The sequence below is a fragment of the Pyrus communis genome, chromosome 15, assembly GCF_041283825.1.
Source record: "Pyrus communis isolate YQ-2024b chromosome 15, ASM4128382v1, whole genome shotgun sequence".
Taxonomy (NCBI): domain Eukaryota; kingdom Viridiplantae; phylum Streptophyta; class Magnoliopsida; order Rosales; family Rosaceae; genus Pyrus; species Pyrus communis.
In genome coordinates this window covers 34,007,061-34,034,879 of record NC_142579.1, presented here as the reverse complement: position 1 = coordinate 34,034,879, position 27,819 = coordinate 34,007,061, and the positions used below count along the sequence as shown (strand labels likewise).

At 39.6% G+C, this 27,819-nt stretch overlaps 8 protein-coding genes across 12 annotated transcripts; 3 read left to right on the top strand and 5 right to left on the bottom strand.

Moving 5' to 3' along the window:
* Positions 1-2,453: 2,453 nt before the first annotated feature.
* On the bottom strand, positions 2,454-4,721 carry LOC137718134 (Late embryogenesis abundant protein, group 2). Its single transcript, XM_068457641.2, has 3 exons — positions 4,503-4,721; positions 3,403-4,364; positions 2,454-2,784 (listed from the first exon to the last, which is right to left on the bottom strand). Exons 2-3 carry the CDS (start codon positions 4,354-4,356, stop codon positions 2,779-2,781), a joined length of 960 nt encoding a protein of 319 aa, XP_068313742.2. The 5' UTR covers positions 4,357-4,364; positions 4,503-4,721; the 3' UTR covers positions 2,454-2,778.
* A 559-nt stretch (positions 4,722-5,280) lies between these two features.
* LOC137720199 (inactive glucose-1-phosphate adenylyltransferase small subunit 2, chloroplastic) lies at positions 5,281-8,087 on the bottom strand. Its single transcript, XM_068459239.2, has 9 exons — positions 7,756-8,087; positions 7,280-7,570; positions 6,916-7,185; positions 6,640-6,807; positions 6,430-6,533; positions 6,173-6,284; positions 5,939-6,037; positions 5,719-5,841; positions 5,281-5,512 (listed from the first exon to the last, which is right to left on the bottom strand). Exons 1-9 carry the CDS (start codon positions 7,945-7,947, stop codon positions 5,396-5,398), a joined length of 1,476 nt encoding a protein of 491 aa, XP_068315340.2. The 5' UTR covers positions 7,948-8,087; the 3' UTR covers positions 5,281-5,395.
* A 1,209-nt stretch (positions 8,088-9,296) lies between these two features.
* On the bottom strand, positions 9,297-11,529 carry COS1 (6,7-dimethyl-8-ribityllumazine synthase / DMRL synthase / lumazine synthase / riboflavin synthase). Its single transcript, XM_068458259.2, has 8 exons — positions 11,304-11,529; positions 11,082-11,182; positions 10,842-10,937; positions 10,591-10,686; positions 10,428-10,506; positions 10,192-10,238; positions 10,016-10,075; positions 9,297-9,617 (listed from the first exon to the last, which is right to left on the bottom strand). The coding sequence occupies exons 1-8, from the start codon at positions 11,488-11,490 to the stop codon at positions 9,579-9,581; spliced, it is 705 nt and encodes a 234-aa protein (XP_068314360.1). The 5' UTR covers positions 11,491-11,529; the 3' UTR covers positions 9,297-9,578.
* A 248-nt stretch (positions 11,530-11,777) lies between these two features.
* On the top strand, positions 11,778-14,408 carry LOC137718702 (4-hydroxy-tetrahydrodipicolinate reductase 2, chloroplastic). Its single transcript, XM_068458251.2, has 8 exons — positions 11,778-12,035; positions 12,243-12,480; positions 12,625-12,758; positions 12,842-12,916; positions 13,117-13,218; positions 13,520-13,629; positions 13,736-13,823; positions 14,112-14,408. The coding sequence occupies exons 1-8, from the start codon at positions 11,778-11,780 to the stop codon at positions 14,178-14,180; spliced, it is 1,074 nt and encodes a 357-aa protein (XP_068314352.2). The 3' UTR covers positions 14,181-14,408.
* Positions 14,409-15,198: 790 nt separating this feature from the next.
* LOC137718691 (poly(ADP-ribose) glycohydrolase 1) lies at positions 15,199-18,917 on the top strand. Of its 5 annotated transcripts, none has more exons than XM_068458241.2 (11): positions 15,199-15,544; positions 15,676-15,861; positions 16,001-16,104; positions 16,210-16,414; positions 16,554-16,658; positions 16,812-16,930; positions 17,082-17,225; positions 17,719-17,863; positions 18,070-18,264; positions 18,418-18,480; positions 18,571-18,917. In XM_068458241.2, exons 1-11 carry the CDS (start codon positions 15,296-15,298, stop codon positions 18,748-18,750), a joined length of 1,695 nt encoding a protein of 564 aa, XP_068314342.2. In that variant the 5' UTR covers positions 15,199-15,295; the 3' UTR covers positions 18,751-18,917. The 5 variants fall into 5 exon arrangements, 3 of the variants coding, with proteins under 3 accessions (XP_068314342.2, XP_088542101.1, XP_088542102.1); XR_015956811.1 differs by having other exon boundaries at positions 15,207-15,544; positions 17,768-17,863; XR_015956812.1 differs by having other exon boundaries at positions 15,207-15,544; positions 17,768-17,863; positions 18,076-18,264; positions 18,571-18,646.
* Positions 18,918-19,357: 440 nt separating this feature from the next.
* MRL7-L (Thioredoxin superfamily protein) lies at positions 19,358-21,186 on the top strand. Its single transcript, XM_068477602.2, has 5 exons — positions 19,358-19,485; positions 19,602-20,280; positions 20,429-20,510; positions 20,606-20,717; positions 20,805-21,186. The coding sequence occupies exons 2-5, from the start codon at positions 19,610-19,612 to the stop codon at positions 20,936-20,938; spliced, it is 999 nt and encodes a 332-aa protein (XP_068333703.2). The 5' UTR covers positions 19,358-19,485; positions 19,602-19,609; the 3' UTR covers positions 20,939-21,186.
* A 1,046-nt stretch (positions 21,187-22,232) lies between these two features.
* LOC137737253 (uncharacterized) lies at positions 22,233-23,085 on the bottom strand. Its single transcript, XM_068476717.2, has one exon. The coding sequence runs from the start codon at positions 22,942-22,944 to the stop codon at positions 22,453-22,455; it is 492 nt and encodes a 163-aa protein (XP_068332818.2). The 5' UTR covers positions 22,945-23,085; the 3' UTR covers positions 22,233-22,452.
* A 2,240-nt stretch (positions 23,086-25,325) lies between these two features.
* Positions 25,326-27,783, bottom strand: LOC137717042 (GPI-anchored adhesin-like protein). Its single transcript, XM_068456362.2, has one exon. The coding sequence runs from the start codon at positions 27,558-27,560 to the stop codon at positions 25,572-25,574; it is 1,989 nt and encodes a 662-aa protein (XP_068312463.2). The 5' UTR covers positions 27,561-27,783; the 3' UTR covers positions 25,326-25,571.
* Positions 27,784-27,819: the final 36 nt, after the last annotated feature.

Here is a 27,819-nt window from a genome sequence, read left to right as displayed (position 1 = left end):
CATGGCTCTTCAATGGCGAAATAGTTGTGAGTGAACCCCTTCTAAAATGCATGATTTTACTATTAGAAATGCATACATGAAAAACATGGTTTAATTGTTACATTTTATGAAATGTTTATGAGTACATTAGATTTACACTTTATGTTATATTATCATGCTTTATCAACTTTACGTTCTTTGTGGTATATATGATTGATGACTATATACCTACTTATGAACGTGGTTTTATGATATGACGTTTTAGTTATTGAGCTCCAATTTGAGATATATATTAGAAATATTATGTTAATGTTCTTATGTGTTTGCTTAGTGATTATTCAATGATACTGCCTATGAGCGAATGGTCCTGCCTACGGGTGAATAGTCTTGCATACAGGCGAATGATATATATATATATATATATATATGGCTTTGGCTGGGTGTAGGTTGGTGGCTTCGGCAAGAAGATATTTATATTTGGCTTCGGGGCGGGCGTAGGTTGGTGGCTTCAACTGGAAGATATTTATTTTTGGATTCGACTGGGCGTTTATAGGTGGCTTCGGCCAGAAAATACTTATATATGACTTCGGCCGGAAGATATTTTTATTTGGCTTCGGCCGGGCGTTTGTAGATAGCTTCGGCCTGAAGATATTTATATTTGACATCGGTCGGGTGATGTAGTGGCTTCGGTCGATTATGATAACACTACTAAGCATATTATATACGATATATGTTTTATGCAAAGGTTTTATGGCATGCTAGGGTTTTTGAAAAATCTATTACATATTATACTATTGAGTTTTCATAAACTTTGGGGGTTAATACGTTGATGAGTAACTGTTTTAGTATTACTTATATATAAACTTGGTTCACTCATACTTTGCCCCCCTTCAAGACTTAGATTCGAGACGTACAATCCCGGCGTCAAGGCACTCTCACATCTGCATCTTCGTGTCCTCTCGGTGTAGGATCCATCTCCTTGTTCATTCAATGTTATATTATTCCTTTTTAGTGTCTCGATTTAGTTGTATGCTATGAACACGTTCCACAAATGCATATTCATTATAATTAAATTTAAAAGTTTTATTTATGTCGGTTAATTGTTCTTAGTTCTCATGCATCCTAATACGACTTTGTCACTTTCGGGTGTCAGCCAGTATGTGCTTACCCTATTGTTTGGTGAATATCAGGGTCAGGCGTGTCATCTACTATGGAGATGATGTGTTATACTTAGAGGTGACTTATCGTCAGGAACACTCACGTCATTCTCAAGTTGGGAAACCACTTTTTTTCCTTTGAAATATTCAACCAAGAACAAAGTTTTAAGTCCAAGGTGAGGCTTCACCACCACCTACACAGCGAAACCCAAACCCCCCAAACCAATCTTCTCAACTTTCAGTGTTGATGGCCGTAAATTGAAACTCAAAAACTCATCTTCTCAACTCTATATTCTATAATAAATAGAAATCAAACGAAAAAAAAAAAGCATTTCAATGTAGGATCAACGTAGGGTTTTAGCCAACATAGGATAAACATTACATGATGGTAAGGTTTAATTTAGGTGTGGGTTTATTGATAAATTTCATTTTATTATTAATTTTATCTTGTACTTAATGGTAATAATGCAATTAGGTAAAAAAACATTTCATATTTAAAGTTAAGTTGGGTGTAGAAATAGGTTAATAAGTTCAAATAAAATTTTCAAATTTAGAATCGGTAAAAGTAATTTTTTATCATCAATCATTTTAATCATCCCATAAGAAATTTAGTTAAACAAAGAAAGAAAATAACAAAAATACTCTCAAATTTGGCCCATGGGTCCTTATTCAACAGAGTTTTTCCCAGAAGAACAAAAATAGTTGATAATGAACAAACTCAAGTGCCACTTCTATTGATTTCAAATCTTAATGACTAAAGTGAAGAAGTATGTTAATTTCAACGGTTAAAATGCCTTATTACTACCGCATTCCTTCATTCTAGGTTCCTACTCGATGTTGATTTGACTCTATCATCTACCGCATTCCCTCATTCTAAGTTCCTACTCAATGTTGATTTGACTCTATCATCATAATACTATCTCAAATATGTTCTTATGCTACAAACAAGTTGTATGTATACCAGAATCCAGATGATGATACAACATTCTGAACGGAAGAGGATCCACTTTACAGGAATCCTAAGGATCCCTATATTCTAATCGTTCATCATCTATCGTGCAGGCAGTTATCGTCAGGTGCTATTTGTGTTTAATTTTAAATAAAAAAGTTAAATAATTTCTGACCGTACGATGCACGATGAATGACTAATATGTGAGAATCCTTAGAATCCTCACAATTTGGATCCGGATGGGATCCAAATCCATCCTGAACCACCAACAATCCATCCATCTAAATAATAAGAAATCGATTTAAACAGCAACCAACAACTTAAACAGCAACCATAATAATTAATAATCATAATATAGATAAGGTAAGTAAGAAAGATACAGATTTTAAACATTAATAATCATATTATCATCATAATCCCGTTCACAATCACTGAAAACTCAAATCACTTGATTACCCCAAAGCGAAAACTGCAACATCTATTAGGCTATTACAATAACACACCAACTGTAACACCTTTCCCTTCCATGATCCATCCAACCACAGCAATCACACCAATTTCTCCTCCAAAACAGCTTAACTTACCACCAGAAATAATGCCTCAATATTCATCTATTATTCCAAAACACCAGTACAGATAAACAGACGACAACAACTACTAGTTTCGCTTGTCAACCCAACCCAACATCCCTCTCTAATCCTGCAAACACAACATTTCAAAGTTAGCTATAACCGCAAGAAGGCAATGAATCATGGATTCATGATAAAGCATTGCGACTCCGTTCACCCGAGAAACAAAACATAGTCACACTTATTGAGCACGTATGCATAAAAGTTAATATGCAATGCAACCGTGAGTTTTATTTACAACTGCAGAGCATATGTGGGCAAAACAAGTGAAAGCTCAACGTTGTAATCTGTACATAAACGAATACAATTCCGATGCTTGCTAAAGGGGAAGTTGCAAACATTCCATCCAGTGGTAAGTCAGGGAACAGGTACATTATCATTCATAGTTAGTATACACCACACACCATACACAAAGCATACTTATAGTTGATCATTCATTTATGTCCTCTTTTTCAATTTGTTCCATCATATTCATACGGTAAATGATTAACTGTTTACGGATGGGCCATGGTGGCGACATATATTAACAATTTAACACATAGTCTAATAGTTGATCCCTGTTTCAAGGTTTTTGATATATATAACGGATCAAAGAGATATCATATCAACTACAAATGATCCACTATCTACTCTTGGAGATTTATGAGAATCATGCAGAATGCACACAGTTTACATATATACACATTACCTCATCATCATCGTCATCACCGCCATCTTCCTTGCTCTTCTTGATGCGTGTAGTACCACCCTCCTTGACAATGGGCAACTTCATGGCTCCAAAGGGCGTGTCCACATTGATATTCCCTTTGATGCTGTAGCCGGTACCCTTTCCCCGAATCATATCCCAGAGCGCAGACCCGAAATCCTTAGGCCTGAAGGTAATGGGAACGTCGACATAAGTAATGCCCTTTTTAGTAAGATTGGCAGACTTGGCGAGCTCTGCACCCCCAATGCTCTCATCACACAGCCAAATCTCGTAGTCGAGGGCATTGAGGCCTAAGTCAAAGTCATTCATGTTCTCCAGCTTCAAATGGAGGACCGCAACGGTTTCCTCAAAGGAGAAGGTTTGAAACCTGATCTTCTCAACATCGACATCAGGCTTGTAAGGGATGGGGATTTCTCCAGTTTTCTCGAGGGGGATAGTGATTCTGCCGATGACAGGGACATCCACAATGAGATCGACCTTGACCTTGTACGGAATGATGCTTCCAGGCTTGATGTCATGGTAGGTGCTCTTGATGTCATCGTACACCAAGTGGACGGGAATTTTGACAGTCTCCTCCCCGTGGGCGTGGATTGTCCCAGCATCGGGGATCAACCCGGAGACAAGTTTCCTCCCATCACTTTCGATCAAGTAGTTAATGTCGATGAGAGGGATGGGAACCGGATTAGGGTTCTTGATGAGCACTTCCACCACGATCTCGGCCTTTTCGAGATTGATGCTGGGGATGTGAACGGCAGTAACATCGGCAGTTGGCTTGCCGAACCCAATGGCACCCTCGATCTTCTCCCCAATGTCATGGATGAAATCCTTCACCTTGTCAATAAATCCACCCTCCTCCTCCCCCTCCTCCTTCTTGTGATCTTTCTTCTCCTTAGCGCCCCGATCCACAATGTCCGGCTTATCATCAGACGACGCCATGGAATCCCCTATAAATTAATAAACATACATAAATTTGCAATCGATTCCCTTGTATGGTTCTTTTCGACACACTAAATCAAACAGAGAGGTCAATCATCAGAGATGTGATGGGACGAGATCTAAAGGTCAATGATCGAAATACTTACCTGTTACTGGAAGTTCCTCCTCAATTCAAGAAGCAGCAGCAGCAGCAGCAGAGATTCAAAGAAAATTCAATCCAGGTACAAGTAGAATTGCTAACTTGAAAAGCAGTGGACAATCTCTTTACATTTTTGGCCGGCTGATCGCATTAATCATATTTTGAAATTGTGTTGATAAAATATATGAATTAATGTTTATTTTTATGATTATTTATGAGGAAGCCGGGCGACGTGTACCGTCCGTGTTGTATAGATAGAGATGGAAGAGGTCCCACCGTACGCGGGACTCACACCAATCTCCGTTAATCTGTTTGGTAATTAATTTGGCCAAATAAGGTGGGTAAGCAAATTAGTTACTTTTCATTTTTGTTTTTTTTTTTAATAAACGATAGCATTAGTAGATTAAATTGTTAGTTGTTAAGAAAAATGAGATAGGTGGAAACCAAACTTGTATCAAATGGCATAAGGATCGGTGCTTTTCTGTCACTGTGATAAAACGTCATTTACTTTTTTTCTGGTTGTTATATTGTTGGAATTGGATAGGACATAGGTTATGTGTCTTTTGCATCAAATTCAACCCAAAAATAGAGGGAGTTTTAACAAAACATTCATGGTACTGTTTACTTTTAACGAAAAAAATATTTTTATTCTAAAAAGTCACTCATGGTACTATTCACTTCCAATACATTTTTATCCTTTTGATTAAAACTTAAAGTTTTCAAACAATTTTTATTAGTTTTCTAAAAATAAATTCAATTGAAGGGAAGGGAAGGCTCAGCAAAGATATTCCAACTTCCTTTTTTGTCCTTTTTATTTCATCTGATTAGCTGGAGACTGACTGGGGTTGTAAAACTAAAACAATCAAAATGCAAATGAAATGAAATGAAATGAATGAATGATCAGAGAATGGTGCCATCCGGAATTACTGCACTCGGAAGGAGGACTAGTATTCCGTCACGAATAACATATCCATCACTTTCTCTGTCCGCTTCTTTCACATTATCTTTATTGATGATCTGCACCAAGCACACACAGCCATTAGTCCACAATATTATCATCAAAACCCCACTCATGCTATTTCATTAAATTGAAGATAATGAAAAACCGAGCGAGCGTTCTGAGATTCATACAACAAACTCCACCTAGTGGAAAAAGGCTTTGTTATTGTTGTTGAGGATAACGGAAAATAGTAGTATATATCCTTACATACATACATACATACCACAACATTGTTGCCAATTCTTGCATTCTTGTCGATAATAGCCTTCCTTACTTGAGTATCTTCGCCAATTCCCATCAAGGGGATCGCACCCGCCATGCCTTTCCTCTTCCCTCCATCTTCTGTCTGCGACTCTCACTCTCACTGTCAGTATAAAATAACATAGAGAAAAAAGAAAGACAACAAACAACAAAGGTCAAGGGGATGGATCCTTAGTCCTTACTTGGTACGTGGTTGAACCCATGATGATTGAATCCTCGACTATAGCCCCATTTCCGATTCTCGTCCTCATACCAATTACTGCGCCTTTGATCCTGCATCCCTACTCTTGTACAAGTCCAAAACCCCCATGCATTCAGTTTACATCAATTGAGTATGTACTAGTTTTTCGGAGACATCCAACCGATAAAATTTGAAGAAAGAATTCAAAATCCTACAAGAACAATGCTCTGCTTACATTGAGGATGCAACCATCTCCAATTACACTGCTTGTAATTACAGCGTCTGTTATTTGAGTTGGAGGCAGACGCCGAGGCAATGTGTAGACCGGACTTTCTCTGTCGTAGAAGCTGCGCTATATATATGCAACCACCAAGTTTGTGTGTTAGTCAATGACATTGAGGACTGAGCGCTCCAAATCAGCTTTCAGCCTTTCCCCGCACATTATGTGTGTGTGAGTGTTAAATGTTATATGTATGAGATCGAGTTACTGACTTATATCCTACGTCTGCATCCTTTGTGCTTTGCATATTTGCTTCGTAGAATGCTTTAATATTCCTCATGTCCTCCCAATATCCGTCAAATGCATAAGCTTGAACCTGACCCTTCGCACAAAAAGCGCAGTACTGTGCTTGAATTAGCACTCTGAAAGTAATACCACAATAGAAAAATAAATACATATTACACTATGTATGCAGGTATGACCTTCATTCCGAAAGATATGGCACCCGGAATAACTTCACTTGTGAAGTCATTTCCCTGTGGAAAATGTTCTTCCAGAAGCCTTTTCATTACACCTCTGTTGATGAGATAAATTCCCATACTTGCCGTACTACTTTGAGCCGTACCGTTGGATTTTCTTGAGCTTTTGGCCTGAAAAATCAGTTTTATGCTGCCTCAGAAAACACCGGAAATCATACCATATGAACAGACATTTGTGGAAGACAAAAAACAAAAAAAAATCTGTTGAATAGTACTTACCGAAGCAACATTAACCGACTTTCCCTCCAAATTCAGTCTGAAATCTGTAACTTGACTTTCAGAATTCACATTTAGAAAGCCAAATCCCGGATCATGAAGTCTCCTGGCAACAGATGTAGCAATGGTAATGTCAGCGCCATTGTCTCGGTGGGACATGATGAGTTTCTGGTAGTCCATTGTGTAGAGATGGTGACCGGGAAGGACCAAAAACTCAGTCACGGGATACTTTTCCAGCACCCACAGACATCTTCTCACAGCATCAGCAGTTCCCTAATATCAAGTTACTAAAATTTCAAGACTCTGAACTGTAACTACCGAAGTAATAGAAGTCAGGATTATTTTCAGTACACGAGAGATTTCAGACCTGAAACCATCTGTTATTGCCGGGGCTCTGATACGCGGCAATGACCTGAACAAAGCCCTCATTCCCAAGACCAACTCCAGAGTAAGCTCTGGAAAGGTGGGAATTGAGAGAAGTAGAGTTAACCTGTGTGAGAGCATATATGTGGCTTATGTTGCTGCTAATGCAGTTGCTCACAACTGAATCAATGAGCCTGTAATTTGCTGCAATAGGTATCGCCCCTTCTGATCTTCTCTTTGTCAGCGGGTAAAGTTGTGACTCGTGCCCATCCCCGAACACAACAGCTGCCACACTCTGACATGAATAAATGTACACATACGTAATCTAACCGATGCTCATGAATCATCTAACCATATTGTGAACAAGAATTGATTAAAGATAATATCCTATACGCAAACTAGCATTTCCGTTAGAGGTAATTAAATCAACTTGAGAGTTTATGCATCATTGGCATGATTTAAGCAGGAATTGAATTAAACCTGATTGGCCGGAGGAAACAACAAAGTTGGAGTCTCAGGCTGGTGTGACTTGGATATCAAGAAGCTCGGAGGAAGAGTGGTAGAATGAAGCTTGAGGGAATGGTTTTCGTGAATCCTACCATCTGATGCAGTAACGGAGCACTTTGTGCGGATGCCAACAACGGAGGGAAAACAACGATGAAAGATCACCATCACGATATACAGACAGAGCACGACAAGAGAAGTGAATGTATGTACAATTGCAAATCTATATTGAAGGAATAATTTGCTCGCCTTCGTCTTCTGAATCCAACTGGTTTAAGACCAAATAGATCGTATAACAAGGGGAATATTTAGCAAACCTTGCTTGCATTGCGGCAACGTGATAAGAGACCTGATTAGAATCAACATTTTTAATAACGTAACTTTGATTCTGAGCTTCTTCTTTTTCTCTTTGTTCTTTTCAGTTGTTTGTTCTCTTTGTTTTCCTATGTCTTCCAAGTTATTCATTTCCTAAACAGCTGCACAAACAAAACCTCTGCTGTTTAACAACAAAAGCTTGTCCAATCTCTTCAACTGCAAATGACGTTCTTACCCTAACAAGTAACACCCTTTTCAATTACATGGTACTTGCAAGAAAAGATGTCTTTTGATAAGGGAAAGGGATCATCTCCGGATCCCTTCCATCAAATCCACCAAATCAATCAATCCGGGCTCTTGAAATTTGATTCAACGACTACAATCAGGGGGCTTTTTTAAAAGTTATAATAACTTTAGCCGTTGGACCAAATTTCAAGGGCTCAGATTAGGTGATAGGGTGGATTTGATGGAAGAGATCTAGAGAAGTTCTGGTTCCTTTGATAAGGGCAGTTTTGTCACTTTACTGTTGGGCATTTTGGAATGGAGTGGCATCCAAGGCAGGCATTGTTGGCTCTCTCATCTTCCTCTGCCCGTCTTCTCTTTAAAATAATATGAAATTAAGAAACACATGCCATAAAACTAGTATGCGTTTTAAAAGTATTTCGATCCAATAATACATTGTCATATGTCATGTGGAGAAAAACTTACACTTAACGGCGTATGATTGGATCGGAACGCCACATTGCAATGAGCATGTTCCATGTAAGTCTTTCTCATAAGCAGCTGTATCCGAGGTTTTTTTGCAGCTTAGATATTTTAATTCAATACCGTAACCCTGATAACAAAAGGGGCTTGCACCTAGCGAAATCTTCGGATACCCGACCTGTTTCTTTACATCGACATCTTAAGTTATGAGCCACATTCCCAACATGAAAGCTCTGTGCAAATGTACACGAAACACAGGTATGCTAACTTGGCTAAGAGCAGCTCATCTAGTAACAGCACCAACCACTTCCTCTGGCCTCGTACACCAGCCACCAAAACATTGCAAGAGAAGATGGTACTACAGCAACAAGACCTCCTAACGACGTTTTGTTCTAGATTTCAACCTCATGTTAAAAAGTGAGATGTTTAATGAAGGAGCCACGAGGATCGAAGAATCAAATGCTTGTAAATGTGGAATAGCAACACAAAATCACACGTACCCAGAAAGCGATGAGCTTTTTATTCATAACATCAAACATACTTCTTATTTCTACTCAATTGCTCTTTATCAGGGTTTAACAATCAACAAAGAGCCGACCACAGTTTGGGATAATGTGGTTTACCATGTTCCAGTTTTAGATTACCCACAAGACATATATTCTAGCAGTTCAAAAATGGAACAACAACAACAATGAACACATCTAGCAACGGAAAACATTGAGTCACTGACCAAACTACAAATTTATCTGCCTCTCCTCAGACTCAGAGTAACATTACCATTACTTCAGTTGGTGCTCAAACAAAGATGCCATCTCAATCTGCGGTGCAAATCAAAATAATCATGAACGGGTTATACCTAAACTAAAAACAGAGAAAAATGAAATTACCCTTGGAACAAACAGAAAATATATAAAAGCGCAGTTCATGAATAAACAATCCCGTCTTCAACATGGAACCTACTTGCATCTATCCTCTTATTCATACAAACTCCCTAAAGGCCAGGTTATATTAGTGTCATATGGAAGGGTTTTAATCAGATTACAGTTTCTAATTAAAAGTTAAATTATATTAATGCATTAGAATAAGTTTAAACACTACATTTTTATAATTCTCAACACTCAAAAGAAAAATATAAAGGGAAGCAATTAACCAAAATCAAATGCAATACCTCCGCTACCAAGATAACTTAATTAAGAATAATTTGATATCAACTTACAGCTGTCATAGCAGTCTCTGCACCCTTATTTCCAGATTTACCACCCGCTCGATTGATAGCCTGTGATGGTAGTAAAAGGAAACAGTATGATCGATCATATTTCCCACTCCTGTAATAAAAAGAAAACTCTCTAGAGTTTTCAGTGCTACATTTGAATACTATGATAAGATATTTACCTGCTCCATATCATCACAAGTTAGGACACCAAATACACACGGCACTCCTACAGCGACATAAGAGAAGCAGTTCAATTTTTTTAACGAGGAAACAGAATTCAAGCATATCAGAAGAAAAAGGAACCTTAATGTATGCGAGAGAGACTACCACCAACCCAAGAATAGATTCGGGAATGGACAGACCATCCCAGCAAAAAACTAATATGGAAACTAACAAAAAACAAACAGCCAGCAACCTGATTGTAATCCGGCTGAAAGTACTCCGGATGCTGCTGAATTAGCAACCGCGTCATAATGGGTTGTATCACCTCTAATCTACTGACAAGAAGCAGTTGATAAATTAGCTTTCATGGACACAATGTACTATTTTATAAGGATAAACAAAATGCATGAAAGTACCACAGCTCCGATGCATAGAATTGCATGATATTTTCCCAAACTTGCAAGCCTCTGTGCAGTTACACCGATTTCAAAACTACCAGGAACCCACACAACCTGAGGGAAAGGCAATAGCAATAATCAGTCAAGGTCATGTAAAATCAGCTGGTGGAAAAGCAAGAAAGAAACATAAGACATGATATTTACTGACGGAAGCGGAACGAATGCAGAGTATGTGTGTACGTATTTGTGAGTTTATTTATGTTACATACGTCAACATCCTCGTCTTGAATTGAGTAGTTGCTGAAAGTGGTCAGAGCTCCCTCTAACAGCTGCTTTGTTATAAACTCATTGAACCGCGCCACAACCTGAGATTTGATAAGATTTGGAAGCATTAAAAGATTTAGGAAGGCATTAAACATCAGAAGACTTATTAGAAGAAACATAATTCGATTGGATTGTAAATAAGAAAGGAGAAGAGAGTTAGGGAGGGAGGAGTAGCGACCACTGACCACTGCGAAACGGAGGCCCTGAGTTTTGGTAACGGAACCCACGAGATGGCGAACAGCCGCTGTCTGAGCAAAAGACGAACGCTCCTTCCTCTCAATTGCACCTGCAATCAGAAACAAAACCAAAATCGATTTTGCTTTGCCAAAAACCAGATAATAAAAATACGAAATCAGAAAAGAAATGGTTGAATTATAATCTACTAAGAGAGAATAAAAAAAGTCAACCTCCTCCTCCTATGGAAAACGAAGAGGAAGATGGCGACGAAGAAAGAGAGAGGGATTTGGGAATCTGAGACGACAGGAGAAGGCGTTGAATGCTGCTGCTGCCTCTGCCTCCGTGGGAACGACAAGTATCCGGCGGTGGGAGGAGGCGAGAGTTGAAACACTGTGTTGAAGCCCAAGCAGCAGCCATTTTCTTCCTTCAACTTTCACAGCAACAGACAGATCTCTTAAGTGATTTTAGACCTACACCAAAACGCTGCGTTTAAAGTGCACTCTTTCCTTCTCTCTCTGACACTTGCACAGTTTCTCAACAAAGAAAGAAATTGGGAACTTAACAAAAAAAAAAAAAATCACATTTAAAAAAAAAGTTAAAATTTTCAAGCCATTTTTATCTTAATAAAACCCTAATCAAATCAAATCCCCCCCTGCGACGTCCTCTGTCCTAAAACCCTAACCCCCAAAGAAGCCTCCGCTACAATGGCGACCATGCTCAAACTTCCAGCCGCCAATTGTGCGATTCTTCCTCCTCAGCAGCTGAAGCGGGCGTTCTTGGCTGGAGCTGCAACCACCAGATTGGATGCGGCTACCGTCTTCACTGCTCGGAGGCAGACACTTTCATTGTCGTCGTCGTCAGCTGCAGCAACTGCAAAGGTGATGTCAGTTTCAGCCGTACCCGGCCAAAGCGTTGAGCTTGAGCAGTCTCCCTCCAAGAACAAGATTGACATTCCTATCATGGTAATGCTTTCCTTATCTTATTACTTGTTACTCAGCTACTCTAAATCAATAGCCTTTTCAGAAATTTCAATCATTTGCCGTCAAACTCCCAGCACCTATGATAATTTTGCATGATTGGAACTTTGATAATTCAAATCATAACTCCCAGCACGGCAGCTATGTTAGCGATGCCAAATTCCATGAATTTGTCTTCTTTTTGTCCAAAAGGTAAATGGATGTAGTGGCAAAATGGGGAAGGCCATCATCCAAGCAGCAAATTCTGCCGGACTCACCGTGGTTCCAGTTTCTTTTGGCTCCGCTGAGGAATCTGGCCAAACCGTCCAAGTCGGTGCAAACGAGATTCTAGTGCATGGTCCTCATGAAAGAGAAAGCACCCTTGCATCCCTTTTCCAGAAATATCCCAATTTGATTGTCATCGACTTCACCGTCCCTTCTGCGGTCAATGGTAAGTAATACCGTAGGTTTGGAAAACTCTATATCGACGTTCATTTACTTCAAAAGTGTTTTCTTTTCCATTGTTGCTGCAAATAGTGTAGGTGATTCTGTGTCTTTATTCTCTTGGGGTTTTTTTTTTTCCCATCGTATCCAGATAATGCAGAGCTATATTGCAAAGTTGGAGTGCCCTTCGTGATGGGAACAACAGGCGGGGACAGGGATCAATTGTATAAGACTGTAGAAGACTCAAAAGTCTATGCAGTGATTTCTCCACAGATGGGGAAACAGGTGATTAGGATTTGGTACCTTAATGGTTTCTAATATTCTGGGGGCTTGCCTACCATATCCTAATCGTTGTTTGGTATGAATAGGTTGTGGCATTTCTTGCAGCCATGGATATCATGGCTGAGCAATTTCCTGGAGCCTTCTCTGGGTATTCTCTACAGGTACTTCACTTTTCCCTTATAATTTGTTACCGATGCTAAATATAATATAAGAGAAAGTAATTATTTGATAAAAAGGTCATGTTTCAGTATAATATTGACATTCATTTGACTGGTGTGCTACATTTTTCTGAAAGTTCTTCTTTTATATGTTTTCTGTTCATATTATCTGATGTGCCTTGTTCATATATTTTAAATTTCAGGTGATGGAATCCCATCAAGCAACTAAAGTTGATGCATCTGGAACTGCCAAGGCTGTTATTTCTTGCTTCCAGAAGTTGGGGGTGTCCTTTGATATGGAACAGGCATGTTAAATGATACATGTTAATCATAGCTTTTGATAATTAGAAATGGTTAATTGTAGCATCTCTTTTTCATTTTGCCTCATCCGGTTAGTTTTATATGGAACACGTTAGACTCCTTATTACTTTATTTTTCAAATTTGCGAGGAAAGTAGGCTTGTTTTACATATCATTTTCTTTGAGGTTAAGAAAGCATGGTCAGTCCCATTACATGAAGTACCAAATAAACTTGGATAACTCTTCTTTCATCTTTCATCCTTCATCATTTTATTTAGTTTTTCAATCTTCTGACAAATTTCATCAGATCCAATTGATCCGGGATCCCCAGCAACAACTGGAGCTGGTGGGAGTTCCAGAGGAGCATTTGTGTGGTCACGCATTTCATATGTATCATCTGACCTCACCTGATAAAACGTAATAAGAATATCCTCTTTCGCTGTCTCTCTTTCTCTCGCAGACAAATTTTCTTTTGTTTATAGTTGTAACTCTGGTCCATTGAATTTATTTCCCCTTTTTGCAGAGTTTCTTTCGAGTTTCAGCATAATGTTTGTGGGAGATCAATATATGCAGAGGGTACAATTGATGCTGTTATTTTCCTTGCCAAGAAGGTGCTGAAGCTTTTCTATCCCTCTTTTGCTTTCCTACTTGCTGCAGTGCTCATGATGGTTTTAATAATAATGAAATTTTGGTCTTAAGAAATAATATATTAATGAACTACTTTGACGACTGGAAAGAAGATTGGTTAAGTTCCTATTCAAATATAGTATCTGATTTGAATACTCATCAATTATTTGGCTAGAATATTGATAACGTATATTTGGTGATTAAGCTAGAAACTCGTAGGACCTTTTATGCAATACTTTACTTTTATGATATGAAATATTGTATGAATGCAGATTCATTCGAAGGCCGACAAGCGGATCTACAATATGATGGATGTCCTGCGAGAGGGTAACATGCGATGATAGTTGACTTTGTACGAAGGGTGTAGTCTGTAGTAGTAAATTAACTAGTTTAAAATAATTGGATTCTGTTTGAGGAAAATAGGGACATAAGTTTCGGATTAGTAGTTTCGACCTTATCTTTGTCAGTTATTGTTTTCCTTCCTGCTAATGTTTTGTAGTTTGGTTGAAGGAAACATGAATATATAAGTTTACGTTTATATTCGAGATGCACCTGATATTGTTGGCCGATATGGTAGTGTGCACAGACAAGCTGTTGAGCAGGCTTTTCTTGTCTTGGTTTATGAACATTCGAACACGACAGATGTGCTTGGCCGTTCAGTTAAGCACAGAAACTAAGTGATGGTGTATGCTGGTGTTGTTCCTGCAAACAGGTGCTCTAGTTTGAATAGCGTGCTGCTGCCTACTAGTAGTCCGAATTACTAGGATGCATCGGAACGCAAAATTTGAAAGAGTATCAACTAACCCAGAGCTGGTTGGTATGCTCCCATTACCTTTACAGTTTTACTTGATGTTACAAGGTTCAATAGAAATATGAACCAACACCAAATAGAAGCAATGCAACCTTCAAATTGCAGCGCTTGGTAATGGAGAAGCAATGTGTAATACTTTGACTTTGGATTCTCTTTTGTTTTATTTGATTTAATGGTAAAAAAAATACAAGCATTATATTTTAGTTAATGGTAAAAAATAAAATAGGATGAGCGTTACTTATTCTAGACAGGGAGCCTTAACGAAATGGAAATGTTTTTTTTTTTTTTTTTTGGGTTTTGTGACGGAAAGGTTACGGATTTGAGTTGTGAAAATAACTTTTTTACAAAGTAAAAAAAAAGATGCGTGCGATAAAGTTTCTTCCGTGATATTCGCAAAGCGTGAAATCTTTTTGGCTTGGGTCTCCCTTCAGGATTTCTAGAACATTTTGAGTTCCTTTTATGTTGTTTTGGACTCGTTAGCTCCGCATCGCTAACGGGCCCAAGCCCGAAATAATAATTATTTCCTCGCAGAAAAACTCTGAAATATCACGTGGACTCCCAAAAAAAGAAAGAAAAAGGAACCGCTTTCCCCGGAGAGCAGTTCAACAGCGAGTGCGAGGGAGACGAAGGAAGTGATACCACAGAATGGAAGGGAGGGAAGACTTGAAGTCGATACTAGAGTATCTGCCGGTGGTGGTACGGTCGTGCAGTCTGTTCTGGAGTTCGCAAGTGGTGGATGCTCTAAAGGCGTTGGCGGGAGGTCCTGATCAGAGTGGGTTGCATTCTGGGGAGCTGCTATTCACAGCCATTTCGGACCTCCGGCACTCTCTTTCGATCTCCTCTCACCCCGTCGCTCCTTCCGCCCCACACGGCTACGCCCTCTTCTTCGATGAGGTCTTGCATTTCTGCAATTCATTCAATTTTGTACACTTCTATTTTTAATTTCCTTTTTCTGTTCAAGTGTTTGATATCCATAGCATTAGCATATCATCTGAATTCTGAATGGAAAGGCGTGGGTTGTGCAGCTCATGTCCAGGGAGGAAGCGAGGAAATGGTTTGGAGAGGTTGTCCCGGCATTGGCGAATTTGCTTTTGCGCTTGCCCTCTCTGCTAGAATACCACTATCAAAACGCAGGTGGCCTTATCCATGGAGTCAAAAATGGCCTTCGTCTACTGGATTCACAAGCAGCAGGAATCGTGTTGCTCAGCCAGGTATCTTTATCATCATTGTTGCTTGCACTTGGTGAACATTATTTTGGCTTTTTATCTGAAGAACCATAAGGGATCGCATCCCAAAATTTCCTTTAGTTGTGGTATTGCTTTACTGATTAATGTCCGCGTTTCTTTTCAGGAACTAATTAGTGCTCTTCTCGGGTGCTCGTTATTTTGTTTGTTCCCCACCAATAAACGAGGTGCCAGACATCTCCCAACCATCAACTTCGACCATTTGTTTGCGTATGTCATCTTTGATTTCTTATGCGGCACTTGTTTCTTCTAGTTTACTTTTACTACACGTATAGTTGTAGTTAAATATACCTACCACCTCGAATGTATTTTCAGGACGTTGTATGACAGTTATAGTGAACAACAGGAGAATAAGATAAGGTGCATCATACACTACTTTGAAAGGATAAGTTTCCATATGCCTGAGGGTTTTGTCTCATTTGAGCGGAAAGTTCTTCCTCTGGAACATGATCCTTTAAGCATTTCTTACCCCAAGGCTAGTTTTTGGAGCAAGTCAGACATTCCTCTCTGCCGCTTTGAGGTAAAAGATGAGCAGCTGTATTAAATAATAAGCCTCCGGTTACACGCAGATGGATTGATTTCCCCTTTTCGTTCTCCTAGTCCTACTACAGCTTTGCAGTTGCAATACCTTGCTAAGTAGTCTTTTCATATCGTTCTAGGTTCACAGCTCAGGCTTGATAGAAGATCAGTCAAGTGGGGCTCTTGAAGTTGACTTTGCAAACAAGTATATAGGAGGTGGTGCTCTTCGCAGGGGCTGTGTACAGGTAAGGTTTTTTGACTCTTTATATGTTTCACCTAAGTGTGCGTGCCAGCACTTTTAAACTGTATTTTTATATGTTTACCTTTTCTTGGATCACGCAGGCCATGATCTAGTTGCAGAAGCACCTAATTTTATTTGTTATTATCATCTCACGTAGGAAGAGATCCGTTTCATGATCAATCCTGAATTAATTGCTAGCATGCTGTTCATGCCTTCCATGGAAGATAATGAGGCTATAGAAATTATTGGTGCAGAAAGGTTTTCCGATTATACAGGGTGAGCATTGATAACATATTGTTTGCTTATTTGTCTGTTAGACAGTAATCACATATATTTTGATTAGAGGAGTTAAGCATTTGTTGTTAATACACCATGAATTTAATTTGGTTCTGCTTTCCAATTGTCATCATTTCTTTAAGTGGTGTAGGTATGCTTCTTCTTTTCGTTTTGCTGGTGACTATGTGGACAAAAGGGATGTAGACTCTCTCAGAAGACGTAAAACCAGAATTATTGCAATAGATGCATTATGCAGCCCAGGGATGAGACAATACAAACAAGAGTTCCTCCTGCGGTACGTATATTGTACTGCAAAGACAGATTATTTGAATCATATGGTATAGTCATGCTTCCTGAATAGAAACCCATAATCTACCTAGCCAATTTTACATTGCTTTATGGCACGATCCACCCAACTTAGCCAAGCTAATAAATGCTGCATAAGAGAGTGGGAGGCCAGCCCTTGGGGACTCCATACAATAAACTTTTTGAGACTTAGGAAATGAAACTTCCATTCAAATATAGTCGAGAGGAAATAAGTCTCAGCAATCAGGTCCCTGCAACTTCGAGGAAGGCTTCAAGCATCCCAAATTACTTTTGTTGAATTACTCTTCACAAGCATAAAGTAGCACCCCAAAGCCTTGGTTTTCTTCTTTGTTCAAATTCTAAATCCTTGCCTTCAATTTCTTGGCGATATTATGCTGGATTGTTGTCACACTTGAGTGCAGCTTTGATCTCCTTCGTTTTATAGCTGAAGTTTTATCTATCCTACTTGTTGGCTTCAACAGGGAAACTAATAAGGCATTCTGTGGATTTTTTCAACAATTGAAATATCAGCAGCACAAGAGATTGTTTCGAGAGGATGGATGTTCTGGAGTTCAGCTTCATCCAGATGTTAAAGACTCCAGTGACATTTGTAGTGATAATCTTTTGGTATGAATTTTCTATCACTTTTATCTTGGTTTGTGTGTGTGTTTGTGGGGTTTTAGGTGATGTTCTACATTTGGAAATGATATCTGCATTATTAACTTTAGCCAAGCTCTTAATGTAAAGTTTATATTTGGTTTGCATCATCTGAACTTGCTGTTCTTGTACAAGAAAATTTGCTTGTTTGACTTTTGACTTTTACTTTTCTATAGTTGCAGGAAACTAGCGAAAATTCTGATGAGGTGTTTGGAGGACAATCTGTACACCAACAGATCAGAGATTCTGAGATGTCATCTCTGGATAATGAGGATGATGAAGTTGGGATTGCAACTGGGAATTGGGGATGTGGTGCTTTTGGAGGAGATCCTGAAGTGAAGGCCATAGTTCAGTGGCTAGCTGCCTCTCAGGTAGTTTAATGTTACGCCTTCAAAGCAACTAAAGGGAGAATTTTGTGAAAAAGCCTGAATGGGATATATATCATGTGTGAAATCTTTAGCTGACTCAGACAATTTCACGAGAATTCTAAGATTTAACAATGATCAAAATGGATATGATTTCAGGCAGAAAGACCATTCATTTTGTACTACACGTTTGGCATGAAGGCATTGCGAAACATAGAGCAGGTACATTCCCTCCACCCAGCTCGTGCCAAGCTTTTATGCCTCTGTGTGTATAGCATGTTTATATTTTACTTTCTGCGCTTTGTGGAGTAGGTAACTCGATGGATACATTCGCATGAATGGACAGTTGGAGATCTGTGGAATTTGGTTGTGGAGTACTCGACGCAGAGATTGAAGGGAGAGACGGATGATGGATTCTTTACTTGGCTCCTTCCATCTCTACTTGCCCCTCATCATGATACCGATATGTTGGATTTGCCTATTTCGCCTTAAATAAAACTTGATGCCTGTGCTGTGTTGTATTGTCCCGTATGGTCGCGTTTTTTTTTTTTTTTGGTAGAAGGATTTCATTTTTCTTTTGCTTTGTTTTTTGTTGCACATTCTATTTCTGGCACGGCATAGCAATGCAGACGGCTTTCAGGCTTCAGGTGCCGCGAATATTTGCCGGACCTTAACTTATGCCGCTGCAAAGGGAGCTTAAAATTAAAGCTCTGAACGAACACCAATATCCAAATGAGATCAGAAGCTGAAAAGAAATGATAAAATTTGATATGGGTGTAGTTATCTACCCGCCGTTTTACACTTTTCACTCCTCAATTTTTGCCGATCGAATCGAATAGTTTGAAATTGATCAAGGAACAAAAATTAATATGGTATGTTGAGAAAATTAAAAGAAGTGTGTGGATAGTATCACGTAATTTGCCGCACTCCCTCCCTCGATGATGCGTCAGCATCATACGTAATATACGAAAGTGGGAAGGCTTGAAGAGTGTATAAGTGGAGGCCCATATAAATTCCTCGTAGCTCTCGTGGGCTGGGCTTTTGGTCGGTGGGCTGGGCTTGGGTTACAAGGTCAAACAGTTAGAAGTGGAAGCCTGCCTTATCTGATTCATTTGACGGTTGCAGTTGCAGCAGGCGCGCTGCGTGCTGCTGGTTGGGGTTTTAGCTGCTGCGGCTGATGCTCTTGGGGGTTTTGGTTTCTCCTCGTCATCGTCATCCCAAGCTCAGGTCAGCTTTCTTCTCTATACTCTTCGTTTTTTCCTTGCTGACATGGTGCAATGAATTGGAATTGAATTTACACTTTTCACTGATTTGCTTTCTGCCATTTACCGACTGCTGTCAAGTGTTGGAAATGGCTCTGCAAACTACCACCGCACTTCCCCATCTCTTCTCCTCACCAAAACCCAACAACAAATTCTTCATGCTCCTTTCGTTGCCTCCTCATTCCCAGCAAACCCAAGCTAATCATAACAGAATATGGATGAACACCGCTGCGAGTGTCCCAACACATGTCCATATCTCCAACTTTGCTAGATTGTATGCTTCTAAACCGTATGACCAACAGGAGGGGGACTCCTCTGATGGTGATGATGAACGTTCTTCCGGTAACAAAGATGATCCCTATTTCATGGGTTCTCAAGAGAGACGTGAATGGAGAAACACAATTAGACGAGTTTTAGATACCAACCCCGATGTTGAGGAGGAGTTAGACCCTAGTGAAAGGACAAAGAAGGTGCAACAACTGCTGGCCAATTATCCTCTTGTTGTAGAGGAGGAGGATCCTGAATGGCCTGAGGATGCGGATGGCCGTGGTTTCAAGTTGGATCAATTCTTTGACAAGATTACCATCAAGAATACGCCAAAGAAGGATGACGATGAGAATGATGACAGCAACAGTGAAGTAGTGTGGCAAGATGATAACTACATTCGTCCCATTAAAGATGTAACAACTGCAGAATGGGAAGAGACTGTTTTCAAGGACATCAGCCCTTTAATCATTCTTGTACACAATCGCTATAGAAGGTCCGGTTTTCCATTTTTCTCATGATTTCTTTTTTGCTATGCTATGTTACTTGTCTCTTATCGAAATTTATGATCTCGGCTCCTTGTTTCAGTTATAGTTCGTTATATGAGAAAATTGTTCCGATTAACATTTTTTTCCTCTCTTCAGACCAAAAGAGAATGAAAGAATCCGGAATGAACTGGAGAAGGCTATACACATTATATGGAACTGCAGGCTACCTTCACCAAGGGTAAGTCTACCCCCCAACTGTAATAGTGTACGTGTGCCCTCTCACACCCCCTTTACTGATCATTATGGCTAATATTTATTTTTCATGTTTAACAGTGTATTGCAGTTGATGCTGTTACTGAGCATGATTTGGTATCTGCTCTCCAAGTGTCTGTCTTCCCCGAGATCATCTTCACTAAAGCTGGGAAGATCTTATATCGCGAGAAAGGTAATTTTTATTTTAGAACATGGGCGTTTGATTCTTGCCTCCTAATTGCAGCATGATTTCAACTCCTTTTTTATGTCCTCTGTTCAGAAATTCGAAGTGGAGATGAGTTGTCAAAGGTGATGGCTTTCTTTTACTATGGAGCAGCCAGACCACATTGTTTGAATGGCATTGGAGATAGGCAGGAAGCAATTCCATATGTTCCCGTCAGTTCCCAACCATGATATTGGTTGTTGGTGAAGTTTTCCTCGTAACAATATTCGGGCTAAAAGCCATATAGTTTGGAACTCCTACAATATTGCCATGACAAGTAGGCATAGAGCAAGGCAATGCCAATACCTATCCACGCTTGTAGCCATAGCATCTCTTCCTTGTCGCTCTCTTTCTCTCTGTGTATATATATTGTTGGTAACTCCTAACAAGACATTATATTGTTATGTATAACAGCACTTTTTGCTTGTTCTTGATGTTATCAGATGCCTTTGTTTTTAATTTGATTGATGGAATTTAACTTGCAGTTCTGTATTGGCTTTTAAGTAGAATATAAGACATAGCTGGTAATAGGCTTAGGCTGGCCTTCTTTCTTAGTCGAGTTGTGGAAACTGGGCATGAAGAAGTTTTGATCGGCTTATTAGGCTTCATTAAATTAAGGTTAAGAGGGAGTGAAACTCATCCTAGACTACAGAATTGTCTGCACAGCCACACTTGATAAATTCGGACATACATTCTAAGTACTAAACCAAAATCACCACAGCGCTTCGCCCTCACCTCGCTGACTCGAAACAACCATTCCATGTTCCAACTTCCAACTTCCTACCAACCAGTAAAACTGACAGAGAGAGACAAAATTTGATTCTCAAGTATATGCTGTTTTAGCCAAGGGAATGATGCTTGGCATATTCCTTTTTATACATTATTCAATGTCAGAATATCTAACATGGGATGTGATGAGATGGTCCAAGTTTTAAACCCAGTGCAGGCTGAATCTGAAGCTCTAGGTTATCTAGTATCTCTCTCCTTATCACTACTATACTAGTTGTTTTACTGCTTGTTTATATGGAGGCACTATTTTGCCAAACTTGCGCGCGACCGAGCGGCCTATCAAGTATTGGTGGTGGTAATTTGCAGCAGTGGATATGTTTGTTGTTGGTCACCTAGTTATTCCATGGTTCCATCCATCTGCTGGCTTCAATATATAATTTGTATTTGTATATGTTGTATATATACATGCGGTATTGTATATTTGACGCCTGACGGACATTCTGATTAGATGACCATCAACGAACACATTCATGATGCAAGCAATTTATATCGATCTCTCCTGTTCTGTTTCTGTTTCCGTTCTGTTCTGTCTCACCATCTCATCGATTACTGGTTTTACAGTTACAGCCATAAAACTAGCTAAGCTTTTCTCCAGCAGTGTTTGTTCAAGTTTTGAAAGTTTCTGTTCCTTTCATAACTTCTATATATATATAAATGCTTTTGTTTCAATATATATTCAAACGAGGAACATGTATAACTTGAACTCCTCGTATGTATATACATTGCATATTCAACCGCTAGTAATTTTGCAGGAAAATTATAAACGAGACGAAAGCAGAGAAAAGATCGATACAAGAAGAAAGCAGACAGCAGAGGTACTTCTTACAACTTTCAATAAATCCGTAATTGAAATAATCAGCACTTTGAGCTGTGAGGTACAACATTGCTAATTAGCTTTGGCTAGCTACTGCTAGGCCTAGGCACCACCACTGATGCACGAGAATGTTCGTCTATGGCTCTGATACTGGACAAGTTGCTTTGAAGGAGGAGAGTTAATGGAATCATCAGCGTCCACCGATGACGAGAATCCTTGCATAGAGTTGGAAGCAGAGCCGAGAGCAACAGATTTGTGTCCGCGGTGTTGAAAATGACGACCACCATGGTTGATAATGTTTGTGGTTGTGGACGACTGATCCCCCGGGGCAGATGTACCATTGACATTAAATATGGTTGGAAGATGATGATGTTGATCAGCTGAAGGTGCAGGTTGGGGGACAGAGACGTAACTGTTGTGATCTATGTAGAAGTCAGCGATGTTGTAATGATTAGTTTGATCTGATGCTGGTGGTGGTGGTGCTGCTGCTGCTGTAGCTGCTAATGAGGCGGAGGAGGAGGAGAGGCAGATGTACTGGTGGCGAGTTCTGTTCCCCTTCATTGCCTTGTAAACCATTGGGATTAGACCCTCCATAATTATAATTGTCGATTGGATATCGTATAGTCTAGTCTAGTCGAATGAAGCTTATCGATCGATCCCTATACTCTGTTAGGCCGTTGTAGGCTCCAGGTAGCTCAAGAGAGAAGAATACTCTTTGCAATATATACAACATATATATATATATATATATATATATATATATTATAAAGAGATGAAATCGCCCGTCACCAGTTAGCCCTAAATTATATATTTGTTAGCCCTAAATTATATATAAAAAATAGATAGATATAATTGTTTGGTTGGTTTGGTGATTCATTGGACCAAGTCCCACACGCCAGCTTTATATTTGACTTCAAACTTGTAGAATAAAATGGTAAAACCCTTATTTTTTTTGCTTTTGTGTTTCTAAACAAAATTGTTGAGAATTTTTACAATAAAATAAGGAATTCAATATAGGACATACCTTGCGGAATTAACGAGTTCTGAATCCTCATCTCGTTCCTACAAACCATTGCATGAACCACGAAGGAAAACATCATCCAAGGGAGGATTCGGTTGCATCTAGCCCCGTTAGATTGCCTACGAACCTTGTGCCATTGCATAGGGATCAAACCACCGTAGTTCTTAGTAGCCTCCTAATCCTAGGGCCAAGGTGATACCCTAAAGGGTAAACTAAGAAAGAAAAAGATTACTAAGAATGGAGAGCATTATTTCTCCTCTCTAGACCTAAGAGAATTGTTTTTTTTAGGGAAACGATAGATGTTATATATTAGGAAAAGTTTACAAAGTTCACTTATGGAAGAGACATCCTCGAAGAGGACATCCAATAAAATCCAGGGGTTACATATATATAACAAAGTATTTAAATTTTATGAACATTTTTAGGAACATTATCATAATTTAATTATAATTTAATTTTAAAAAAAAATTTAACGATTCAAATTTAAATCTAACGGTTAAAATAACAAAAAGAAAATATTTAATTAAAAATTCATCCAAATTTAATATCTTTTTAATATTTATTGAAATTTAAATATTTTTAAATGAAAATGTCCATAAAATTAAATTATGATAGAAAAAAGGTTAATTGAAGGGTGACAAGGGTCCCTAAGAGCTTTTCCAATCTGAAGGGAATCAGTTTCAAAGATAATATTGTGAAATCCACTAGAAATCGCCCAAATCACAGCCGATCGAACTGCAAGAGCTTCGGCCAAACGAGGGGAGGAGGTATCCCTGAAATTTGCAGCCTTACCTGCTAAAAAACCTGCAGAGTCATCCCTGACAATGAGCTCGACACCACCTAACCTACGGGATGAGATCCAAACGCCATCGATGTTCATTTTTAGGGAACCCAGTGGGGGTGGAGTCCATTTAGGGGAATTGGTGTGGTGCAGAATTCGGTTGTACCGTGCTAACCATGGCTCGTTTAGGATCTCACCCCACTCTCACGACACCCCGCTCCGGGTACCGCACCCAAGACCTTCTCCATCCCAAGGGCCAAGACCCTTTCATCCCATCACAATATCAAGTGCAAAGGGACATAATACAATACTACACAAAAGCTTTACATATGTGTGTTTATAAATTCAGTCTAATTAGTTAATGAACAAAAGATATAGAGAAGAAAAATGAATAACTCGTGAAATGTTCGTCAAACTGAATCTATTCATCATCATTAAAACTTAGAGTAATCGTTTTATCGTCCTCTTTTATATTTTGAAAAACAAATTATCTCGCTAGTTGTATGTGGTCCAATATCCTAGTGGATAAGGTGTTGAGTTTCTACACATGCGTTCCAGGTTTGAAATTTCCTCCTCCCTCTACTCTAATAGTTTCAAAACTTTCCTCCTCACCTTAATAATAATAATATTTTGTAAATATATAAAAATAAGCTAGCTAGTTTTAAACTTGCTAATTTTTTGCAGCTGCCTCTTGCCTCTTAATTATCCATAATCTAATCTAATACGCAGATTGCAGAAGAAGGAGGGTATGCGTGTGATGTAATTGTAGTATCACTATACTCTCCAAGTATCTATTTACTTGTACAACATGCAAAACCAACTTTGAAATGTGATTAAATAAATATTACTCTTTTAAGTATCTATTTGTTTACTTGGTCCAGTCCAGTATACATAGGTTTTTGTTTTTCTTCCACCCACCCGCCCATTTGGCACTTGGCCACGTTTGGAATTTCGCCGATTGCCTGCCCTGCCTCCCTGCCTTGATTTGTTTGTTTGGCAATGAAAGATATCACACCATGAGTCCATCCAAGACCAGGCAGGCAGTACAGTAGCAGTAGCCAGTAGCCACCATTCTTTTACTTTTACCATACCTTTTCAACTTTTACCATTCTTAAGCTTCCTTCCCTGTAACTTAGAAAAGAAAAACTCACAAATACGCCTGCATTCGCAGAATTTGAAACATCTCAATTAAATTGTATCGGAGAGAATTTATGTCATACATAACTCAAATTATAACAACTATGGATACAACAGTGCATGCAATCTTGTTGGTCCTTTAAGCGGTAATATTGTTTATCCATTTCCGCCTGCAGGAAAAACGAAACAAAAACAACCACTTTGGACCGGTCAAGGATTGTCGCACTTGCTCTACTGCAAGTAGAAACATACCAGCGAAGAGATCAAAGGAAGTAATCTGTGTTATGCATTGAACAGCTCATTCTTGTAGCACTGACTCCAATCTGAATCCCCTGAAGTAAGCAACCCTCCACCTCCATCAGTGCTTATCGACTCAGCAGTAGCACACATTCTTGATGACGACTTAGGACAAATGCCGCCTCCTTCATCATCCAAAACTTCTGCCGTCCACAACTTATAAGTTACATTCTCATCTTCTTCCCCTACCTGGACATTGAGTTCAGGACTTTGACTTGCTTCATCCTTTTTTAATGGATCTTTGCCGCACCCATTAATATCTTTCTCTTCATCCGATAAACATCTGCAGCAATCATCTTCATCCATATCGTAGATACGACTCATTAACCCTTCTCTCCATGAAATCCTCATCTCCGATTGTGATATATTCTCTAGTGTAGAGTTGGAAAGCCAGGAAGCGCGATCATCCAAAACTTTATGCAATTGACTGATTGAACTGCAAGCTGTGGTTAGACATTCAAACTGGAAACTGGATTCAATCTGATCCTCAATCAGTACATGACTGTTCGTCTTCGGGGACAGGCTTGCCATCTGAATAGCTTCAGCCACTGAACTCAGTTCAGAATCAAAGTAGTGTTTCCTATGATTTTCTATACTCGAGTCTGATTGAGGAGTACAGATGACATTGCCACTGTCCAGTGAAACCATAGAAAATGGAGAAGTCTCACTGTCATGGCCATAGTGGAGTTTTCTTTCCTCTTCTAGAGTTACAGCCTCACAACAAGGCGTGCAATGCGGAGAAGACAAAACACCAACATGCTCATTTACGGTCTCCAGAACTTCATGAAAACTTGGAGAAGTTGAAGTACTCCTGCTAAAATGAGTAGTACTTTCCATGTTAGTATTTTCACATACATCTGAAGAAAATCCATGACGACCTGAGGTTGAAAATGGAGAATAAAGATTCACGGGACCTACAGAATTCTGTAAGCTATTATCGGAATGCTCCTTGTGATCCTCATCCCCTTCATCACACGGTGACAAAAGCCAATGCATTGAAGCTTCAGTAGGTAAAGGAACAACCGAAGCATCCAGATTGCCAACAACCCCTTTGCCAGTTCCATCAACATGACCATCACCTTCATCATCTGCGTTGTCGTCATCATCCTCAAAGCTGCCTAAAGCCTTCCCTTTACTGAAGCCCGAACCATTCTGTCCTACACTGAGAATTCCTGTAGCTCTGCACTTCCTCTTGTCAGTGATCCCTGAAAGGACATGACCAGCAGAATAACAAGCAAGCTTGCTCGTGGACACCACAGATGATCCGCATTGTATCTCTGGAGATACGGAGGCCTGAACTGGTGGGGTTCTACTATTAGATTTGTCAGAATTCTCGAGCACATCCTCAGCCTTATCAGCCTTGGAGTCCAAACCCAACCCAGTCGGTATCTTACTCAAAGGAGTAAAATTTCCATCAATACCATCTGATTTGAGCTCGGTGGGCTGACCTGCATTGCCCACCACCCTTACAATACTACCTTCCACCTCAAACCCAGATTCTAACTTACTCAGGGAATTTCCATTTGATTTTGAAACTGAACAAGTTTTCGACTTTGGTCCACTTCTAGAAGAATTGTTCGTAGATTTACTTGCATTTCGTGAGGTGGGTTTCTCCGGGTTTTCCAAAGCATTGAATTTGGAGCGGTTATCCTTGGATTTTGATGGTCTTGTAGGCCTTACAGCAGGAGCTGATTTAGGGGTTTTGGAGAGAGTTTTAGGTGTGTAAAGAGGGGTTTTTGAATTACAGGAAGAAGAATGAGAGAGAAGGAACCTGAGGCAACCTCGCGGGGCTTCGACCGAGATTGAAGAAGAAGCGTCGCTGCCAGTGTTGCTAGTGCCAACGGTGACGGCATTGAGATCCCGTAGTGGATTTCGACGGCTCTGCTCCTTTTGCTTCTTCTTCTTGTTCGCCGTCGCCAGTGGCGGTGCCGGAGAGGCTTTCTTGGCGAGCTTTGACGACAACGATCGGTTCATAGCCTGTGGTGTGGAGGCCGTCACTCAGCAGATCTGAAACCGAACCAAATGATTTGAAAATCTGACAGAGGGAGGGACAAGGGAGGGAGGGTGAGGCAGTAAAGGGCAGAGATTTTTCAGAGACCGAGGAGGGAGGGTAAAGCCGCAAAGGGGAGTGTAAGTTTGTAACGGTCTGATCCTAAAGGCACAGGTGTGAAAAAAATTTAAACCATTGACATTAGTGCACCGTGTTTCCCGTACTCCGAATATTTTCTTTGTA

What these genes read in the sequence shown, in the direction of transcription:
- LOC137718134 (XM_068457641.2), bottom strand. Translation starts at nt 4,356, where the DNA reads ATGGCGTCGTCTGATGATAAGCCGGACATTGTGGATCGGGGCGCTAAG.
- LOC137720199 (XM_068459239.2), bottom strand. Translation starts at nt 7,947, where the DNA reads ATGGTGATCTTTCATCGTTGTTTTCCCTCCGTTGTTGGCATCCGCACA. An exon ending in CCATATCTTTCGGAATGAAG is followed by an intron (nt 6,534 to 6,639) that starts GTCATACCTGCA and finishes GCGAAGGGTCAG; the next exon opens with GTTCAAGCTTATGCATTTGA. An exon ending in GATGCAGACGTAGGATATAA is followed by an intron (nt 6,285 to 6,429) that starts GTCAGTAACTCG and finishes TATATAGCGCAG; the next exon opens with CTTCTACGACAGAGAAAGTC.
- COS1 (XM_068458259.2), bottom strand. Translation starts at nt 11,490, where the DNA reads ATGGCTGCTGCTTGGGCTTCAACACAGTGTTTCAACTCTCGCCTCCTC. An exon ending in AGGGCCTCCGTTTCGCAGTG is followed by an intron (nt 10,938 to 11,081) that starts GTCAGTGGTCGC and finishes ATCAAATCTCAG; the next exon opens with GTTGTGGCGCGGTTCAATGA. An exon ending in TTCAAGACGAGGATGTTGAC is followed by an intron (nt 10,687 to 10,841) that starts GTATGTAACATA and finishes CCTTTCCCTCAG; the next exon opens with GTTGTGTGGGTTCCTGGTAG.
- LOC137718702 (XM_068458251.2), top strand. Translation starts at nt 11,778, where the DNA reads ATGGCGACCATGCTCAAACTTCCAGCCGCCAATTGTGCGATTCTTCCT. An exon ending in CGTCCCTTCTGCGGTCAATG is followed by an intron (nt 12,481 to 12,624) that starts GTAAGTAATACC and finishes CATCGTATCCAG; the next exon opens with ATAATGCAGAGCTATATTGC. An exon ending in TGTCCTTTGATATGGAACAG is followed by an intron (nt 13,219 to 13,519) that starts GCATGTTAAATG and finishes AAATTTCATCAG; the next exon opens with ATCCAATTGATCCGGGATCC.
- LOC137718691 (XM_068458241.2), top strand. Translation starts at nt 15,296, where the DNA reads ATGGAAGGGAGGGAAGACTTGAAGTCGATACTAGAGTATCTGCCGGTG. An exon ending in TTTGTAGTGATAATCTTTTG is followed by an intron (nt 17,864 to 18,069) that starts GTATGAATTTTC and finishes ACTTTTCTATAG; the next exon opens with TTGCAGGAAACTAGCGAAAA. An exon ending in CATTGCGAAACATAGAGCAG is followed by an intron (nt 18,481 to 18,570) that starts GTACATTCCCTC and finishes TTTGTGGAGTAG; the next exon opens with GTAACTCGATGGATACATTC.
- MRL7-L (XM_068477602.2), top strand. Translation starts at nt 19,610, where the DNA reads ATGGCTCTGCAAACTACCACCGCACTTCCCCATCTCTTCTCCTCACCA. An exon ending in GTACACAATCGCTATAGAAG is followed by an intron (nt 20,281 to 20,428) that starts GTCCGGTTTTCC and finishes TCCTCTCTTCAG; the next exon opens with ACCAAAAGAGAATGAAAGAA. An exon ending in GCAGGCTACCTTCACCAAGG is followed by an intron (nt 20,511 to 20,605) that starts GTAAGTCTACCC and finishes CATGTTTAACAG; the next exon opens with TGTATTGCAGTTGATGCTGT.
- LOC137737253 (XM_068476717.2), bottom strand. Translation starts at nt 22,944, where the DNA reads ATGGAGGGTCTAATCCCAATGGTTTACAAGGCAATGAAGGGGAACAGA.
- LOC137717042 (XM_068456362.2), bottom strand. Translation starts at nt 27,560, where the DNA reads ATGAACCGATCGTTGTCGTCAAAGCTCGCCAAGAAAGCCTCTCCGGCA.